Source organism: Zootoca vivipara, chromosome 13 (genome assembly GCF_965207765.1).
Source record: "Zootoca vivipara chromosome 13, rZooViv2.hap1.1, whole genome shotgun sequence".
Taxonomy (NCBI): Eukaryota; Metazoa; Chordata; class Lepidosauria; order Squamata; family Lacertidae; genus Zootoca; species Zootoca vivipara.
In genome coordinates, this window is record NC_142596.1 from 7897048 (window position 1) to 7916499 (window position 19452).

The window sequence follows — 19452 nt, forward strand, 5'->3', positions numbered from 1 at the left end:
CAGGTCATGGGAAGCCTGGGCAGAAAAGCACATGAATGTCACCCAAAATGTACTTCTCCTTTGATAATATTCAAATGCCATTTCTTCTCCCATGATCTGATGGAAAATGGTTTGGGGGGGGGGGACGCAGAAGAAACTTTCAGCACAGCACTACAGTTTGGCTCCGTCCATCAACCAGGGAGCTCAGGTGCCAACGGGAGGTCGCATTCTCTGTGTCCCAGGAAGAACATCATGGCAAGGTGGGAGACCAACTTGGTGCCATCATTTGGGCAGAGAAAGAGCAGCTGCAGGAAGCCTGCTGCCAACTCCTGGTTGTCCTGGGACTACAGTGTTGAAGGGAAGCTTGTTTTGGTTCCATTCACCAGACTAGGACTAAATTCTGCTGGGTTGCGGGGTCAACACACTCTTGCTGATACATAACAGGAAAAGAAGCCCTGCCCTTCATTTCACCCACTCATCAGACTAGCAGTTGACTAGCCCAGCAGTACCATCCATGGGCACAAAAGGACAAATAATGGGCCACTGTTACAAACTGTTGCCTCAACTGTGGCTATTTCGGGGCTTCATATAAGTTGCATTTCAGCTTCTGGACATGTGGAGTTTTCTTTCTGCTGAGGGTGCTTGACATTCTGCCACTCTCATGGGTTTGCTTGTTCTCAAACACTCCCTTCCTAGTTTCTTTGGTGTGTTTTCTGGGCACCAAGCCTGCAGCAACTGGGCCTGATATATTCCACCAACCACCACCCTTCCTTCCTAGTATACGACACGTTCCCCCAAAGCTGCCCACTCCTGCTTCAGGTGTGCCACAGAATGGAGAAGCCAGGATTCCTTAAGAAGGGGTGGAGAAATTTTATCCATATCCCCGCAGCCTCCTCCTTGCATCTGGCTCTTTTGCACATGCTCATCATTATCACAAAGATGCCATGGAAAGATGGGAAGATGCAGGGAAAGAGGGAGAGGCAGACAGAGAGAGGGGAGGCGGTGTGGGGAGGCGAGGAGGACAGGCAAAGCAATGTTTGAGACCTGCATAGTGCTGCATGCCTGCGTAGGCTTGTTGGAGGGGGTCTGCCACAGTGGGACTTTGAGCTGGGAAGAGAAAAGAAGGAAGAAGGAAGAGAGTAAGCAAGTGCAACTAAAGGAGAACAGCTTTCAGAGCAGCACAATCACTGGGGCAAGCAGCAAACCACTCGAGATATCTCCTTGGCTTCCCATTGCGTCCCTCCTCTTCTGTCACTCCTGAGTCTAGCTACATGTGCCACAAACTACATGAGAGCAAACTACACAAACTGCATGGCACAACTCTGGTTCTTTGATGCAGCTCCTCATCCTCCTGGACCACTTGGATCCTCTATCCTCTAACTTTTGCCCTATTTGTCACGATTAATGGTCACATATCTGAGAACAACAGGCTGGGTCCAGTGCAAACACTTGCTCTATGGCAATAGGCCTGCCGCCCTTCTATGTGATCAGAGGTACTCTAAGGCCTTGCCCACACCTCCATTTGCTTCCCCCGCCCCTGGGGAAACCTGCAGTTTAGAGCTGACTCGGAACAAATAGGGTTTTCCAGGGATTGTTGTCTGCTCCAATTTAGCACTAAAGAGCAGGTTTTCCAGGGCAAAGAAAATGCAAACGGCTTGGAGATCTGTACCTAGAAAGCATAGGGCAAGTGGAAAACAACCTGGACATGTGTTTTCTAGGCACATGACAAGCTGGATGAGCCCTAAGATCTCATATCTAGCTCAGAGTGAGCAATGGAGGGAACCTGCAGGTTGTGGATGCAACACAGCTCCCTGAGACCTCACCCCCTAAGGAGTCCTTTCCCAACCTGGTGCCCTCCAGGTGTTGCTAGCCTACAACTCCCATCATTCCTCCCCACTGCCCATGCTATCTGGGAATTGTTGCCCAACAACATTTGGAGGGCACCAGGTTGGGAAAGTCTGCAATAAGGCAATGGCATCGTTAGAAGGTTGCTGGAAATTAGTTTTAGCTCAACAGCCATTCAGTGCAGGTGGGCAAATACCTGCAAAAGGCAGCCGAGGCTTGGACCGTGTAAATTCTCTGGTTGTGACTGACACCAGCTGTGAAACTGGCTTAGGAACTAAGGCAGCCATGCACTGGACAACCTGCTTGGTAGCCAAAGGTGAGCAGAAATCCCATGCAAGTGAGTGCATTGAATTCTATCGAGGGAACAAGCAGAGGTGGAGGACAGAAGGATCTCTCCATTCCTCCTCCATCAGTCCTCTTGGTTTTTCTCTGCTGGCTGTAGAGAAAGAGAACCTATCCCTCAGCTCTGTTCCTCTTCCATCTGCCTCTCTCCCCCCCCCCCGCTCTTTTTTTTTTTTACTAGACTTCTAAGAGGCTGGTGTCCTGCATTTTGATGCTAGCTGAGAAAAAGGGCGCTTCCCATCCAAGGCATCCAGCAGAGGACACAGGATTCTAGCCTGTTAGCAAAAATATGTCAGGGTAGTAACTTTTGCCAGCTTATTTACAAGACTGGACTAAGGGAGGTTGCTTTTTAAAAATGATACATAATCTCCCAAAGTGCAAATGCATTAACATAGGGGCATAGTTGCGCATAGAGAAGCAGGGATGAGTTTCCTGTTTGCTCTTTATACTGCGCCAGCTGGGCATTTAAGTCTTCCTGGGGCCCCAAAGGACTAGCTCTCCTCTTGCAGCCAAATGGCAGGGAGCTTGAACAGCAAACCCATTATTTCCCGACTCCCTTTTTTTTTGGCCAAAAACCTTACCTGGGTATGGATGGATTCCATTGGTGTAAATAGTTTCTGATGCTGGCTGCCCATTGGTCTGTGGTGGGAGAGGGCTGAATCCATTCACCCCGATGGGTGTGGCTATGCTGGGAACAGGTGCTGTGCTGATCCCTGGAGGTGTGCTTGTACCTATGGACCACCAAGAAGTTGGGGAGAAAGAGACAAGTTAGAGATGGCCTTTGATGCTGGCTATTTCCTCAAACACAGAGGATGGGTGAGGTCTCTGACTAGAATGGGTAGGAATCTGGTTGGTCGAAGTTAGCTGTTAAAAAACCATTCCACTTCTTCATCTGGGCTGTGTTGCAGTCATCAAGAGTGAGTGAGTCCCGGTCATTGCCAGTTTGGTCCCAAAATGCATGTTTGTACATCTACACACACTTTAGGCCAGGCATCCCCAAACTTTGGCCCTCCAGATGTTTTGGACTACAATTCCCATCATCCCTGACCACTGGCCCTGTTAACTAGGGATCATGGGAGTTGTAAGCCAAAACTTCTGGAGGGCCGCAGTTTGGGGATGCCTGCTTTAGGCTAGTACAGGCATCCCCAAACTTCGGCCCTCCAGATGTTTTGGACTACAATTCCCATCTTCCCCAACCACTGGTCCTGTTAACTAGGGATCATGGGAGTTGCAGGCAGGCCAAAACATCTGGAGGGCCACAGTTTGGGGATGCCTGCATTACTGTATACGTAACTTCGCAGGAGAACTGCATTGCAAAATTTGGGGAAAGTGTGAGCATTTTTGTTTTGGAAACTGTCTGTTCTGTATGTCTGCCTTTGAATGTGAACTGGACTGAATTTCTCTACCATCCCTGGTGGCAAATACCTGATGATGGTGTCATGGGAGCAGCAACCAGCCCGCTGACGTTAAACGCCGCCATCTGTTGCATCTGTGCCGCCGCAATGGCTGCCATGGGGTTGAGGCAAGTTCCTTGTGCTGCAGCCATCAGAGCTGCCTGCTGCTGCATTATCTTAAGGAAAGAAAGACAGGCATGGGGGCAGAGAGAAGGAAAAGAAACGGAGTAAGCAAGAGGGGCAGCAGTGGAGGCGGGGAAGAGAGAGGAGGAGGAGGAACAAGCAAGAACAGGAAGCAGAGGACACAGAGGAGGAGGAGGAGGAGGAAGAAGGGGAGAAACAAGAAGGTGCAAGTTAGTTTTGCCTTTGTTGCCGAAGGACCTTTTCCAGCCTTTGACACTGCGCATGGCAGGAATGTAGGAAGAAATCTTATGCCGAGTAGAGTGTCTAATAGTATTGTGTACAACAGCTTTCCCCAAATTGATGTCCTCCAGGTGTTGCAGGACTACAACTCCCACCAGCCCCTGACAGCACAGCCAACCATCAGCGATGAAGGAAGTTGGTGTTGAAAACATCTGGAGGGTACCATGTTGGAGAATGCTGGCAACAGGACCCAGGCATCTTATTTTCCTGGGGCACCACTGAGGCAGCTCTCAGGCAAAAGGAGCTTCCGGTCGGATACCTCCTATTCTGCTATGCTACCCATGGAATGGTCAGAGATGGTGCTGCAGTTGTTTCAGTCCAGGAACCAACAGAGGCCTGGCTTGCCCTAACCTCTAGGCTAGATTACTACAACAGATTATACATGGGGCTGCCTCTGATGACGGACTGGAAACTTCCGCTGGTGCATAATCCAGCCACCAGGTTGCTTACTGCAGTAAAACAGTTTGATCATATAATGCTAATCCTTGGCAGACTGCACTGACCACCATTTAGTTTCCAGGGGCCCCAATTCAAAGTGCTGATGTTGCCCTATAATGCCTTAAATGGTTCAGGACCACAATACCTCAAGGACTGCCTCTCTCCAGATGAACCTGCCCGGACCCTGTGATCCTCCTCTGAGGCCCTTCATTGTGTGCCTCCTCCATGAGAGGTCCAGAGGGTGGCAACACAAGAACGGGCCTTTTCTGCAGTGGCTCCCTGTTTGTGGAATGCTCTCCCCAGAGAGGCTCACCTGGTGTCTCTATTACATATAACCAGCAGGGCCGTCTTAAGGGTATCCAGTGCCTTGATGCAAACATTTCTCTGGCGCCCCCCCTTTCCCTCCGGCCTACGCGGCTCCTGGCTCTGAGTCAGAGTGCAGGGGCGGGAACTCACCTCCGGGAGGGATCACCTGCTGTGCCCTGGCCACAATGAGGAAGGGCGGGCGGTGGGCAGCCTCAAGCCCTGGGCTTGCTCAGGATCCCAAGGATGGGAAGGAGGTCGGCTCCCCCCCCCCTGGTGGAGCCAGCAGGGAGAGCTCTGGACAGCAGAGGCCAGATGGGCACCACAGAACCAGCGGGAAGAGCCCCAGACTGCTGGAGGGCTTACGAAGGTCCTCCTGCAGTCTGGAGCCCTCCCGCCAGCAGCGGAGGCCAGATGGGCGCCACGGAGCCTTCCCACCAGCAGGGATGACCCTGGTGCTGCGTTTCATTGGTAGAGCTGCTGCCGTGTGGCATTGCCTCTACCAATGAAACGCAGCGCCGGGATGAGGGATGACCCTGGCGCCGCTGGGCAGAACAGGGTCCCAGTGCCTGTTCTGACTCGCTTACCTCCCTGCTCTCCCCTAAGTGGCACAGCTGGCGGGTGTGCAGGAGGGGAAAGGGAGGCCGCTGCGCAGCTCCCGCACTTGCTGGGGTGCCCCCTGAACACCCAGCGCCCTGGCGCACCACACCAGTAGACCCAATGGACAAGATGGAACCTGATAACCAGGTATTTGGCTGGTTAAACAATTTATGGCCTTTCAAACTGGGCGGGTGGGGGACACAGTTTGCTGTTTTGTTTGTTATTATGTTATGTCTTTTGATACTGTAAACCATCCTATGATCCTCAGATGAAGGGTGGTATATGAATTGTAATAATGATGATGATGATGATGATGTTTCAGCCATGGTTCCTTAGTCTAAGTACCAATAAGGAAAAACAGAGGGTTCCAGCACCTTTACCACTTGTGCAGAAGGGCAGATTTCAGCTTGCCTGACAAACTGCACCTGCCAAAGCCCTCTCTCCTGCACAGCAAGGAAAGCTGCAGGCCCTGTGTCCTCTGTTCCACCTGCATCTGAGTGAGAGAAGGTGCAAGCCGAGCTATGTGGCCACTGGCCTGCCTGCTCTATAACAGGAACACCATCCTGCCTTAGATCTCATCATCAGACCCCTGTCTATCTGCTCTAGACTGATTGGACTGTGTAAGAAGAGTCCTGCAACTGAATCAGGCCAAGGCCCCAACTAGTCCAGTATCTTGTTCTCACAGCAGCCAACCAGATGCTTATGGGAAGCCACTTGGGCTTTCCAGGGAAGTGATATTCAGAGGTGAACTGCCTCTGACAGAGGAGGTAGTATGGATGTATTCTGGCTAATAGCCTTATCATTCATTCATTGATTTATCTAACCCTCTTTTAAAGCCATTCCAACTTGGTGGCTACATGTTATTGGAGCTAATCATCTAGCTTGGGCTAAACACTGTATAAAGGAGGACTGTGATGTTGGCCTCTGACTCTGCAGTCTTCCGCCTACTTCTCTTTGCTATCTGGCAGCAGTTTCCTTTGGAACAGCTATCAAGACAAAGAGCAGCAGCATCTCCTCCAGAGGTTGACACTCCATCCATACCTTCCACCTCCAAACCTCTTTTCTGGGCTCTCAGAGCTTGCAAGACCTTTTCCTTTGGGGATTTCCCTCCACTGTTGACACTCCCACTCTGTTCAGCTCCCAGCTAATCTTTCAGCTTACACAGGAGTCCACAAGCCACCTGTGGCCCATCAGACCTCTTGACTGTCTCCCCAGTTAATGGAAAACCTGCTTTCCCAAGAAGGTGACCTCCAGATTTTTTGGAGAACAACGTCCATCATCCACCCTGGTTGGGGCTGATCAGAATTGTGGTACAAAGCATAGCAGGAGCACCAGCTGTCGTCCTTGGAAGCTGTCTCTGCCATGCAGTGTGAGTTCACCAGCCACCTGCAGCTATGCTAGCCCCCTCTGGCTTGTCCAGTTCTGAATGCTTCCACCTTATAGGGCTGGCAGCGGATTGCAGCATCTCCTACCGCTTGCGTATATGCCCCGTAGGCTCCAAACTGGATCGTCATTGGATTGAAGATCCCCAGCTGCCCTGCCATCTGATGCATCCGCCGAAGGGTCCTCTCCTTGTCTGTGTCAGCAAACTTCACCACCAGGCTGGACGATGCTCCCTGGCAGAGTGGACAGAGAAACAGAGGCACAAACAGAGAGAGTGGGGCAGAGTGTATCCATTGCTCCTGTATGAAGCGGTGGCAGCTGGCACATAATTCACATCCCCCCACCCTCCAGCAAGGACAAGCGATACGGATTATGGCATAAGGATAACAACTAGGGCACATCATTTCTGCTAGAGAGACACAGGCAGACGTTAGGCGAACCAAACAGGTGTGCTGAAAAAGTTGTTTGAGTGGATCCTTTGAGAAACTGAATGACAGAATCATAGACTTGCAGAGCTGGGACCACGAGGAGCAATCAGTCCAACCCCCTGCAGTACAGGAATCCTTTTGCCCAACGTGGGGCTCAAACCCATCACCCAGATATTAAGAGTCTCATGTTCTGCCGACTGAGCCATCCCGGGTACTTCTACAAATACAACAATGATCAATGAATGTTCACAAATATGGGATCACTTTTAAAACAGCATCCTCTGTATTGTCATTTATTCTATTTGTAAGCCATTCTTCAACTTGAAGTTTCCCAGGATAAATGCACAAACAATTCCTTGAAATCCAGCATGGGTTGTAACCAATGCAGTGATATATTTGTTGTGCTGCGGGGCATCATAGTGCAAGGGAAAACATTACCAAAGATTCAGATTTCACAAAAAGAATCAGCCCCTATGCAATAAGCTTCCTCTAGTGCAATTGCACAGGTTTCCTTCCTTGAACAACCTTTAAAGTCTGCCATCCATGGGCACAAGAGCTCTTGTGCTCATGGACAAACAACCCTGGCCCCCTTGGTACTCTGTTATGGGTGCTGACGGTTAGCAGGAGGTGCCTGGCAGTGCTATGATTTCCTCCACACAACAAACTACAGTTCCCAGGATTCTTTGTGTGCAGGGGAAGCCATGGCTGTTAAAGTGGTACAAGAGTTCTTTAAATGTCTGTTGTGGGTGAAGAAGTCCTTCTGGGGAAAGGTTTTGGAGGAAGGACGGATAAGGCACTTGGACTTTGAACCTCTGAAAGTGTATTTCTTTAACCTCAGTCACCTTAGTGGGACGTGAGGAGATTCAGAAACAGCAAAGCATCTCCTTTGCTCCTCTGAGTATTTATCCCATCTCTTTGATTTCAATAGAGTGAGATAATTGTGATTAGCACGTACCAGTGTGCGTGCCGCCCCCCCTTCTGAAGGCTGCTGCTGTTCCAACCAACCACACCAGATCAGAGTTCATCTTCAGCACAGCCTCCCTGCCAGGAGCAATCTCTGATCAATGCAGACCTCTTTTATAATCATGGCCGGTTCCCTGGGCTCTTTCCCCTTTCTTTGGCCTTCATTTAGAACTGTGACCTTCATTGTTAATTAAATGGCAGTTTTCTCAAGCCAGTGATTGAATTACCTCCTAACACCTGCCTAGAGAGCACAGCTGCTGATCAGAATAAACGATGGGCCCTGCGTTATTTTTACAACAAGTGATTTGATCCCCAAGATTCTGATCCAATCAAAGAGAGGATAAATTAGCCGGTGATTGGATTAAGGAGAAAAACACAGTCTTGTGAGGGGTGGGGGCCTGCTCTGTGGGGCTACCCTTTTCTATATGGCAGTGAGCGGCTCCTGAGATTGCTTTTCTATATATTTTTTAAAAAGGAAAGAAAATGGTATTTCCATAAGGCACTGTCTCTGAGAGTTTGCATGGATCAGAGGTGTAGGACCTCAGTCCCCGGGGGGGCCAAATGCAGCCCTTCAGGACTCTCTGACTGGCCCTCAGGACCAAAGCCCTCTTTAAAACTTACTGCCAATTGAAATCTTTTCTTCCAACTTATCTCATTGGGGCAGCTGTGAGGATAAAATGGAGATGACAGAGAACAGCAAATTTCGACTAGTCATCCTGTTCATGCAAAGTTTATTTGCTTGCCTTGTGCAAAGGAACTCCCCTTCCCTCTCCTTCCTCCATGTGCCCCCCCATCCTGTCTGGGTTTTCTTGCAACCCCCTCCCCCCAAGCAGGGGCACAGGGCGAGGAAAGGGAGGGAAAGTTCTGTTGAGCAAGCAGAATTCCTTGCAGGAAGGGGATAACTTGTTAGGGAATCACTCTGCAAAGAAACAAGTAAAAGTTTCTAGAAGGTTCCAGAGGAAAGGAACAACATGCAGAATTGCAAAGGTGTGAAAACCCCAATGGAAACAGTTTTTTCTCCCCCAAAAATGAAGGGGATAGTTCAGAGCCCGTGAATCCAGAATAATATCATTCTGTTATTGGAAGTTTATTGTATATTTCACAATGGAGCAGACCAGATTTGTTATTCAGTTGGCATTCTGAATAGACTTGTAAGTAATTTCCCACTGAAAATACATGGAAAGGACTAAAACACATTTTTCGTTATTTACAAAATACACTTGACTATTGTTTAATTTTTTTCATTAGGATCAGAAGTTCATTCATTGATAGTGGTTGGGCAAATCTACCAGACAGAAAATCAGTGTCTCGGATGGTGTTTCAGTTTGGTAATTCTTTGGTGGGATGGAAGTCCAGGAAACAAGGGATTGTAGCCACTTCCTCCATGGAAGCTGAATACAGTGCTCTATCAAGGAATTGAAGTACTATGTACAGATTCTCAATGACATAGGTGTAAAATGTAATTATCCAGTACAAGTATGGGAGGATAATCAGGCAGTCATTGCAATGGGGGAGTTTGAACTGTTTAAAGGTAGAACAAAACACAGGGAGATTAAATATCAAAACGTAAAAGAAAATGTGAAGCAAAACCTGATAAAGCTGCAATATTGTGAAAGCAGGCAAAATGTGGCAGATGTATTTACAAAATTGCTTACGTTTGAAAGACATGCACAGCTAGTTGAGAAGTTGGGAATTGTGTTGCATGATGTGTGAATACTTTGTATATGTTCATAATACTGGGGTTTTTTCTGTGCAACTGAGAGGGGTATAAGGGAATCGCTCTGCAAAGAAACAAGTAAAAGTTTCTAGAAGGTTCCAGAGTTTTTCCTTTAAATTTGGGAGTGGCACTCTGATCTTAATTAGTGTCAGCTGAAAGTACTAATAAAAAGACCACTCCGCTTTGTGTTTGCAGATACCTGATAGCAAGCGTATGTCAGAAGAGTGTTGCCTGTGAAGTCTGTTGGAGGACTGTTGCTGTGATTTACAATGTGCTGGACATACAGTAATACTTTGGTTTTATAGTGTACCGTTTGTGTTAACAGTCGAAAATTTTCCTTTGCAACCTTAATGCATGTAACCCGTCTGGGAATAAAATCTTTTGACTGAGACTTCACAGTTTGGTGAGTCATCTTAAAAGAAAACTTTGTCATTGTTCCGTGTGAGAGAGAAAGAAGATAAACTCTGCTAAAACAGTTTAAAAGAGTCACCAGTATCTGCACAGCGAAAGTGTGTGGACGGTAACCTCTAATATAACTTTGTTCAATACAACCCTTGTGCCATGAGCTCCTTGGAGGAAGGGTGGAATAAAAACACAATAATAAATGGGTAATATGCTCTGCAGAAGTGGGTGAGCTGAGATGATGAGTTAAGGGAGGGTGGGAGGGGATTCCAGCTGCTTAATTGCTGCGTGTCAAGCTGTGATTGAAAACACAGGAACAGGGCCAATGATAAAGGCTTCTGGTTGCTTGAGAGCAGCCTGGGAAAGAGCCTAGCACTGCTTATCTGTCAATTTCAATATAGCTTCCAAGCAGTTAGGTGGCCACCTCTGTTTTTCTTCTCTATCTGCAGGGTGTACAAAACCTCCCCACCATAAGTCAAATTGTAGTGCATCTAGCTTAGTACTGCAGACCCCAGCCTTCCCTCTCCAGACATTTTGGGCGACAGTCACCACCACCCCTCACCATTAGCCATGCTGGCTGGGGCTGATGGGAGTTGAAATTCAAAACATCTGGAAGGCACCAGGTTGGAGAAGGCTGGCCTACTTTAGGGCATAGGTGGCAACTTCCAGATTGAAAAATCAGAGATCGGCAGCTGCGCGGAACCAGAAGTCGCGCTGCGGCCATTTTGGAACTGGGCAGAGCAGCACCAGAAGTCGCTTCTGCGCATGCTCTGCCCATTTCCAAAATGGCCGCAGTGCCAGAAATCGCTTCTGCGCATGTCCAGAGACTCCAGACATACGCAGAAGGAGCCTCCCCGGGCTGGTAAGAATCCGGGGGATTTACGGGGTTTTTTAAAATCTGGGCTGCCAGCGGGAAACGGCTGGAGAAACGGGGGTTTCCCCGGGGAATACGGGAGACTTGGCAGCTATGACTTTAGGGTCCTCGCTCCAGGGTCTTAGGCTGGTGGGCCAATTTCCCCTAACGAGCCAGACTCCACTGCCATGTGAATATTCCCTGTTTCCTGATGGACCTTTTAGTCCCTCTCCTCATCTTTGGTATTGTGGAATTGACAGGGTCACCAAGTGCGAACCTCTACCCCCAAAAGGTGCAGAGCAGTTAAGGATCGCTGTGCTTGCTCTCTCCCGCTTTGCCAGTTCCTTCGCCTACCACCCTCCTCTTGCAGCTGTGCTCATGAGGATGCTGTAGATTTTGTCCCATAGGAGGCAGGAAGGGAAGGGCTGCTGAAGTTGAAGGGCAGGGTGTACAGTGGCTAGATCCAGATAGCCACAGTGAGGCTATCTGGGTTGATATCTGCTGGTCCTAATGCAGGAGACCCTGTGGCCTTCCAGATGTTGCTGGATTCCAGCACCCATCAGCTTCAGCCAGCAATGCCAATGGTCAGGAATGATAGGAGCTGCAGTCATTCTGGGCACATCAGATGATGTTCAGCCTATGTCACTTTTGCATGTGTTCATTTATTGAGCCATTCCATCTCTGCATTAATCTGCAATTCCCCCCTCCCCCAGTATCTGCATGAAAATGAAGACTTAAGTAAAACTTGCATGTGCATTTCCATGTATTTTTCTCATAATATATATATTTTCACTCAAAATTTCTGAACTATCTATCTATCTATCTATCTATCTATCTATCTATCTATCTATCTATCATATATCTATCATCTGTCAAACTGCATCAAGGAAGCACAAAAGCCAGTGAGTAACAAAGTTCCAATCTACAAATTAATCCAGGATATGTGGGTCTGGTCGTTTTGTATCAAAATATTCTAAATATTCTAAATATGCCTCAAATATTCTAAATATGTTCTTTCTGTGACTGTGCACAAACCACAAAACATTTAAAGAACTGCAGTTTATCTCTCGGAGAGCTACAATCCACAGCACCCTTAACAAACGACAGTTCCCAGCTCTCGCTCTCTCTTTTTTAGGAATTATGTGGTTTAAATATATTGTGTATACTCAGCAATGCGCTTGAATTCCCTGACACTATCTCAGATGCTTTATGGTGAAGAGAAACTTCAGCAAACTTCTTCCCATGCAAGACACCACAGGAGTAGAAGTTTAAGAACAAGGGCAAAGGTGTGGATGTCTTTTGCATAGACCTCTGGCTGAGCACAGGGAACACCTAAACCAATTCCCCATCATAGAATTATAGAATTGTAGAGTTGAAAGGGACCCTGAGAATCATCTAGTCCAACCCCCTGCAATGCAGGAATATGCAGCTGTCCCACGAGGGGATCGAACCTGCAACCTTGGCATCTCTAACCCACTGATTTGGCCATTTGCCCAGCACTTACCGGCATGGTCTGACTGCCGTGGAGACTACTGATAGCGGCTTGCGCCTCTGCATGACTCCCGTATTTGACAAAGGCACATCCTAAGAGGAAAGAAAGTATCAATGGTCAGCTCAGAGGCATATCCAAAAAAACCAAAACAAAACCCAGAGTGGATCTCCATATTGGCAAAGCCAGTCAAGGTGGGGAAATGCAAGCGGTAGCCAGAAGTCTGGCAGATCTAGGATTCTTTCTCCCCACTGTAAGCCAATGCATGCCCTTTATCACATTTTGCTTTTGGTAACTTGGGTTGAAGGGCATCCCATGTTCCACTAGTAAAAGACAAGCATAGCGCTGTCACTTGAGAATGGGGTGCATTTGCCCATAATAAACAGGGAGAGAGGCTGCTTCTTCCTGTGTGTGTTCCAGGGTTGCAAAAGGTTATTTTTCAAATCATTAAATTTTGGGCCGATGCTTCCCCCCACCCCCACCCAATAAAAGGACTTAGTGTGACTCTCAGCAATTAAAATGCACAAAAGTTTAAAACAAGAGGCAATTCAACAGCAATATCCATAATAAACGAAAACCAATAGTACAAAGGGGACATTCACAACAGACAGCACAGAGCATGTGTTTTGTTTTCGCAGCTCTGTTAGGTGCCTGTTTGCTCAGAAATAAGGTTCACTACGCCTGGTGTGGCTTAGTCCAGGTCAATGCGCATGGGACTGCAACCTTTAAACCAGTGTGTTTTAATAATAATAATAATAATAATAATAATAATAATAATAATAATAATAATAACAGACCCACCCTTCACTGTAGGTCCCACAAAGCGTAAATGCAATGTTAAAATCAGTTTAAACACCTGACAATAGATGTCAAAACCAGGGTAAAGGTAAAGGGACCCTTGACCATTAGGTCCAGTCGTGACCGACTGGGGTTGTGCGCTCATCTCGCATTATTGGCCGAGGGAGCCGGCGTATAGCTTCCAGGTCATGTGGCCAGCATGACAAAGCCGCTTCTGGCAAACCAGAGCAGCACATGGAAATGCCGTTTACCTTCCCGCTGTAGCGGTTCCTGTTTATCTACTTGCACTTTGACGTGTTTTCGAACTGCTAGGTTGGCAGGAGCTGGGACCAAGCAACGGGAGCTCACCCCGTCACAGGGATTCGAACCGCCGACCTTCTGATCAGCAAGCCCTAGGCTCAGTGGTTTAACCCAAGGACTGCAAATCCTCAAGGACTGCCTCTCTCCATATGAACCTGCCCAGTTCTTGTGATCATCCTCTGAGGCCCTTCTTTGTGTGCCTCCTCCACGTGAGGTCCAGAGGTTGGCAACATGAGAACGGGCCTTTTCTGCGGTGGCTCCCCATTTGTGGAATGTTGTTCCCTGGAAGGTTCACCTGGTGCCTTCATTATATGTTTTTAGGCAGTAGGCAAAAACATTCCTCTTCAACCAGGCCTTTGACTGATTAATATTCCACAGCCTTTTAAATGTGTCTATGGGAAGGGGGGGGTATTGTCCTGCATCTTATTCTATGAATCACCCTGAAATCTTATGATGAAGGGAGATATAATAATAATAATAATAATAATAATAATAATAATAATAATAATAATAATAATAAATAGGTGCTCAGAAGGATTGGAGAATACTACTAGCAAGTATCAGGCAATGGGAAAGTAGCATCGGGAATATGTGCCGAAGCAGAAGGACCCACTTCTTTTGGCCACCCCTCTGTATTATTATTTATATCCTGGCTTCTTCTGTGCAAAATAATAGCTGGCAGAGATATGCTTGCATGGCAGACATTGCAGGGAGGATCTTGATTTCAGCCCTGAATATCTCCCCCCATTCCCTTTTACAAAGTTGTACCTTATACTGGTCCATTTAGCTTAGTTTTGTCTGCACTGACTGGCAGACATTCTACAGGATTTCTGACTTCACCTGCAGATGCCAGCAAGGATTGAACCTGGGAATGTCTGCCTGCAGAGCACAGATGCTCTTCTATTGAGCTATAGTAGGAGAAAGCGAGCTGCGCCACCCCTTTCCGGTGTTGCCGATGTCATTCTCCACCACTTCTTGCTCCTCACCTTTACTGGCTCCATCGGGGCCTCTGAGGATGGTGCATTCTTCGATCTGGCCAAAGGGCTCAAAGAGTCGCCGGACGTCATCCTCACTCTGCTGCTTCCCCAGCATGCCCACAAAAAGCTTCCTGTCTTCTAAAAACAAACCACTCCTCATTAGCAAGAGCCACGCAAAGCCACACACGATTAGTAGGGCAAAACGGGAGCACAGGTGGGGTCTTATTGACTTGGCGGCTGGTCCAGGCCAGGGCTTTGTACGACAACTATGAACCCTTGCAGGGGCTTGCCGGACAGGCGAATGGCCTTTGTGTCTGGGCTGCTGTTCTGAATCACACTTAATTGCATTGAACTCAATGGGATGCATTTCTGAGTACATCAGGACATAAGAACAACCTTAACCCATCTAGCCAGCAACCTGTTCTCAGCCTGCAAGCATTGTGAATTTCTCATGAGTCCCGAAGAGGTGTCATGGGGGTGGGGTGTCTGACACAAAGAAGAGATGGGAGGGACCACAGGGTGGGACCCAGCAGGATGGGAGAAGGATTGGTAGGACACTGAGGTCCAGTGCCGAGGGCCTTTTGGCAGTTCCCTCGCTGCGAGAAGTCAAGTTACAGGGAACCAGGCAGAGGGCCTTCTCGGTAGTGGCACCCACACTGTGGAACGCCCTCCCACCAGAGGTCAAAGAGAACAACAACTACCAGACTTTTAGAAGACATCTGAAGGCCCACAATGTCCCCACTGTGGAAGGACGTGTGGATCCAGAATTGGCCTCCACAGTTACTTACGGACCCATTGTTAAAATCGTGTTTATGGAAGACAATCTTACTCGGCTACGAGTGATCACCAAAGAAGAAGAAGATTGGCCCACTAGCATAAATGAGGCAGTTCCCCACTACACCGCAGAGGGAATGTTTTTAACTGTATTATTATTATTATTATTATTATTATTATTATTATTATTATTATTATTATTATGGCCTTTTTGTGACAGTAGTCACTTGTATTGAATACTATTATTTATGCTTTTGTTGCCCATGGCTGCCATTTTGTGTGGGCACCCACAGCACTTTTAGCAATATAGGAGCACAACAAAAAAAGAGCTGCTAGTGTTGTTGTTGTTATTGTTGTTGTTGTTTACACTTTCTTACCCACATGTCACCATACAGTCCCAGAGTGGATTATAACAATTTAAAAATACAATAATAATAATAAGTTTAAAACCAGGGTCTTGCACTATTTCATTTCCTAAGTTTGCAGGAGAGAAAGAGGGGGACATGTGGAGAAAGATGGAGCAGGGAGGGGGGAATGGAGTTTGGTGAGAAGGAATGGGAAATAAAGGGGGTACTTGGAATGAGAAAGAGAGAGATGGAGGCAACGAGGCAACGAGAGAAAGAGAGAGACGGTTAAGTAGCAAGCCGTTTCATGGTTATGATTGACTACTCAAATAACCCTCCGCTGCCAGCCCAGCCCAAGGGACATAAATAACTTAAAACATCACTGGAGTGATGGTAAATAATGAGTGTTTCGCGATTATTGCCGGCATCTGTCTTCCGCGGCCCTCGCACCAGCACTGGGCTCTAATGGCGTCTGACAACAGAAATAAGGTGGCCTGTCGGAGTGCGCAGGCTGGGAAATAAAGAAATAACAGCAGGGCACAGCGGGCGCTTTGTCAGGCACTAGGAAAATTAGTTAAGAGACCAGGGCTCATACATTGTCTAGTTAAACATAAACCATCTCTATTAAAAACAACACCACCTGTCCCTGTATATAGCATTGTAGTCTTTGGCTTAGCTTAAATTTCCCTGACACTTCCCTCCTCACCGCAAGCACATCTTCAGAGAGGATTTGAATTTCTGCCTCACTTATGGCCTAAGCCGGAGTCCTGCTCTGAGCCAAATTCTTGCTGCTCTGTTGGCCAAAAAGGGAATGATAACGTGAAATTTGAGGAAGTGGGGGACTTTAAGGATATTGTCCAACACTTCATAGATAAAAAATAGGGACCCTCTTGTAGGGATGGGGAGGGGTTTCAATTCACATCTAAAAGGGAAGACTTTTGATAAGAAATTGGGAACTTTTGATAAGAAATTAGGGAATGAAAATGTAAGGTGTGTATACTAAGTTTATGAAAATGGATAAACAAAAAATAATAAATAAATAAAAGGGAACCTATCAAACCTGCATTTTCTGAAACAATATGCAAACTGAGACATCTTTCAAAATTTGCACTTCTCTATATTTTGCAGTTCAGTTCTCCAGCCAAGTAGCATGTGCAAAAATTGATGATGATTTATTATTAAAATTTGTATACCGCCCTAAACCTCTCAGGGTGGCTACAGCATCAAAAATGCATATACTGGGGTAGAGTGTTCATTAAAACGCACATGTCAGTGAAAATAACATGCAAAAATGCATAATATATGGGGGGAAAACGTGCATACTGTATTGGGGGAAATTGCATAGAAAAATGTGTAAGGAACAGTTTGCAATGAAATGATGCTGAATTTACATGAGGGACAGAACTATCCAAACTGCACAGAAATTTATTCATGTATGTGACTACTGTGGCAAAGAATGATACTTGCCCAAAAATGGAAAGAAGAAGAAGTCCCAGCGAAAGAAGAATGGATACAAAAACTTATGGAATATGCAGAAATGGTGAAACTTACTGGAAAAATAAGAAATCAAGATAACAAACCTTTTATAAAAGAATGGAAATGGTTTATTTAATATTTGCAAATAAACTGTAAACAGATAAGAACACTGGCACGATTGTTGCAATAACCTGCAGTTTTATAAGAGTATATGGTGTGGGTTAAACCACTGAGCCTAGGGCTTGCTGATCAGAAGTCGGCGGTTCGAATCCCTGTGACGGGGTGAGCTCCCGTTGCTTGGTCCCAGCTCCTGCCAACCTAGCAGTTTGAAAGCACGTCAAAGTGCAAGTAGATAAATAGGGACCACTACACCGGGAAGGTAAACGGCGTTTCCATGTGCTGCTCTGGTTTGCCAGAAGCGGCTTTGTCATGCTGCCCACATGACCTGGAAGCTATACGCCGGCTCCCTCGGCCAAAAATGCGAGATGAGGGCCGCAACCCCAGGGTCGGTCACGACTGGACCTAATGGCCAGGGGTCCCTTTGTTAGGTTTTTCCTTTAAGACTGATGTGGTCAATGGTGCTACACAGAGATGTGTGTTTGTAACCTTGTTCTGAATGTTTAACACACCTGTGAGCTTTTGCTAATTTGAATAATTGAAGGTAGAGTTTGCCTACTGTAATGTGATTGGATAATTGACTATTTTGAATTCTGTATTTAAGCTACCCAAATGGTTCATGGGTGTGGTGGTGGTGGTGATGTATTGTGAAATGAGAGGAAAGGAGTAGAGGAGTGTGTTGTATATAATTGTAAATAAAAGCAAGCAAAGATACTGAAGACGACTTTGTTATTTCGTCGACCCTGCCGCTGTTGCCACTCAGTTGGTGCGTATTTTGCCCAACATCCGGTTATGGGCCCAGGAACTGCGCATGGGTGTTTGAACTGCTTGCTAAGAGGGCTGCGAAGCTGAGCTATCTGCCGGTCAAAAAGGAGCTGGAGTATATCCAGGATGGATGACGGCGAAAAGACGGCGCTTACCTTTCCTCAACTAACTGATGGTAATTATAGTCTTTGGTCCTTTAGAATGAGAGGATTACTCGAATGTAAGGACCTGTTTAACTACGCCACAGACACCCCTCCTCAGCCACTCACCCCTGAATGGATACGGGGGGATAACAAAGCCAAAGCTTTTATAAACTTAGCAGTGTCTGACCAGCAAGTTGTGTATATCCGAGATAAAACGTCGGCTAAAGAAATGTGGGAGAGTTTGGCTGCAGTCCATTTGAGAAAAGAGTCCGCATCAGCCTTGGCTTTTTACCGCCAGCTTTATCAGGCAAAGCTGCAACCTGGCGGTGACTTGGCAGCTCACCTGAGACATTTACAGGAAATCAGGTTGGAGCTTTTGAGAAGAGACATTGTGGTTCCTGTTAATCAATTTTGTTTTATAATCCTCTGCTCATTAAACAAAGAGTATGATGCAGTCGCAAGCCAGCTCGCTTTGGTCCCTCCTGACCAGCTGAGTATTGAAGGCGTGACTGCAAAACTGATGGCAGAGCTGGACAGGCGAGATGCCTCAATCATGCAGGTTCCCAAAGAGCAGAATGTGCATTCAAATGACAATGGGGACGTTGTAGCTTTAAGAGCCAACAAGAAATGCTTTGCCTGTGGCCTTTTGGGACATTTTGCCTCGGAATGCAGAGCAAAGAGTAAAAAGACTTCCTCTAAGTTGCAAAAGGGACGCACAGCCACTCAGGCATGGAAGCCTTCACAGCGACTGCAGCGAGGTAGTCAACCCGAGCCACAAGCATTCTTTGCAGAACCACAGCCTTGTGAGGATAAAAGAGGTAACTGGGACTTTTTCATCATCGATAGTGGCGCATCGCAGCATTTGTGCAGCAATCGCAGTCTCTTCATAACTTACACACCAGAGACTGGAAATGTGCATTTAGCGAATGGAATAGTTTTGCCCTCACTTGGGAAGGGGACTATAAAACTGCATAGTTTGAATATTACTATATCAGATGTTGTTTATTGCCCTGAACTGTGTGGGAACTTATTATTGGTTTATCAGTTTGCACGTCAAGGTGTTAGAGCTAAATTTACTGAAAAAATGTGTCGATTTTATCGGGCCAATAAGCAGGTTCTCTATGCAAAACAGACTCATGGGCTTTACAGGCTCAAGTTTCACTCCTCTTCAGGAGGAAGCAATAGCTGTTGTGGTGTAG

The 19452-nt window shown here is 46.9% G+C and overlaps 1 protein-coding gene across 1 annotated transcript in view; it reads right to left on the minus strand.

The window, feature by feature from the left end:
- Nucleotides 1-19452, minus strand: part of CELF6 (CUGBP Elav-like family member 6) — a 182764-nt gene that overhangs the window by 19432 nt on the left and 143880 nt on the right. The window contains exons 4-8 of the mRNA XM_060282460.2: nucleotides 14644-14772; nucleotides 12575-12654; nucleotides 6797-6940; nucleotides 3592-3736; nucleotides 2748-2897 (exon numbers count right to left, since the gene is read on the minus strand). Coding sequence (XP_060138443.2) covers nucleotides 2748-2897; nucleotides 3592-3736; nucleotides 6797-6940; nucleotides 12575-12654; nucleotides 14644-14772 — 648 coding nt within the window. The remainder of the gene's footprint in view (nucleotides 1-2747; nucleotides 2898-3591; nucleotides 3737-6796; nucleotides 6941-12574; nucleotides 12655-14643; nucleotides 14773-19452) is intronic.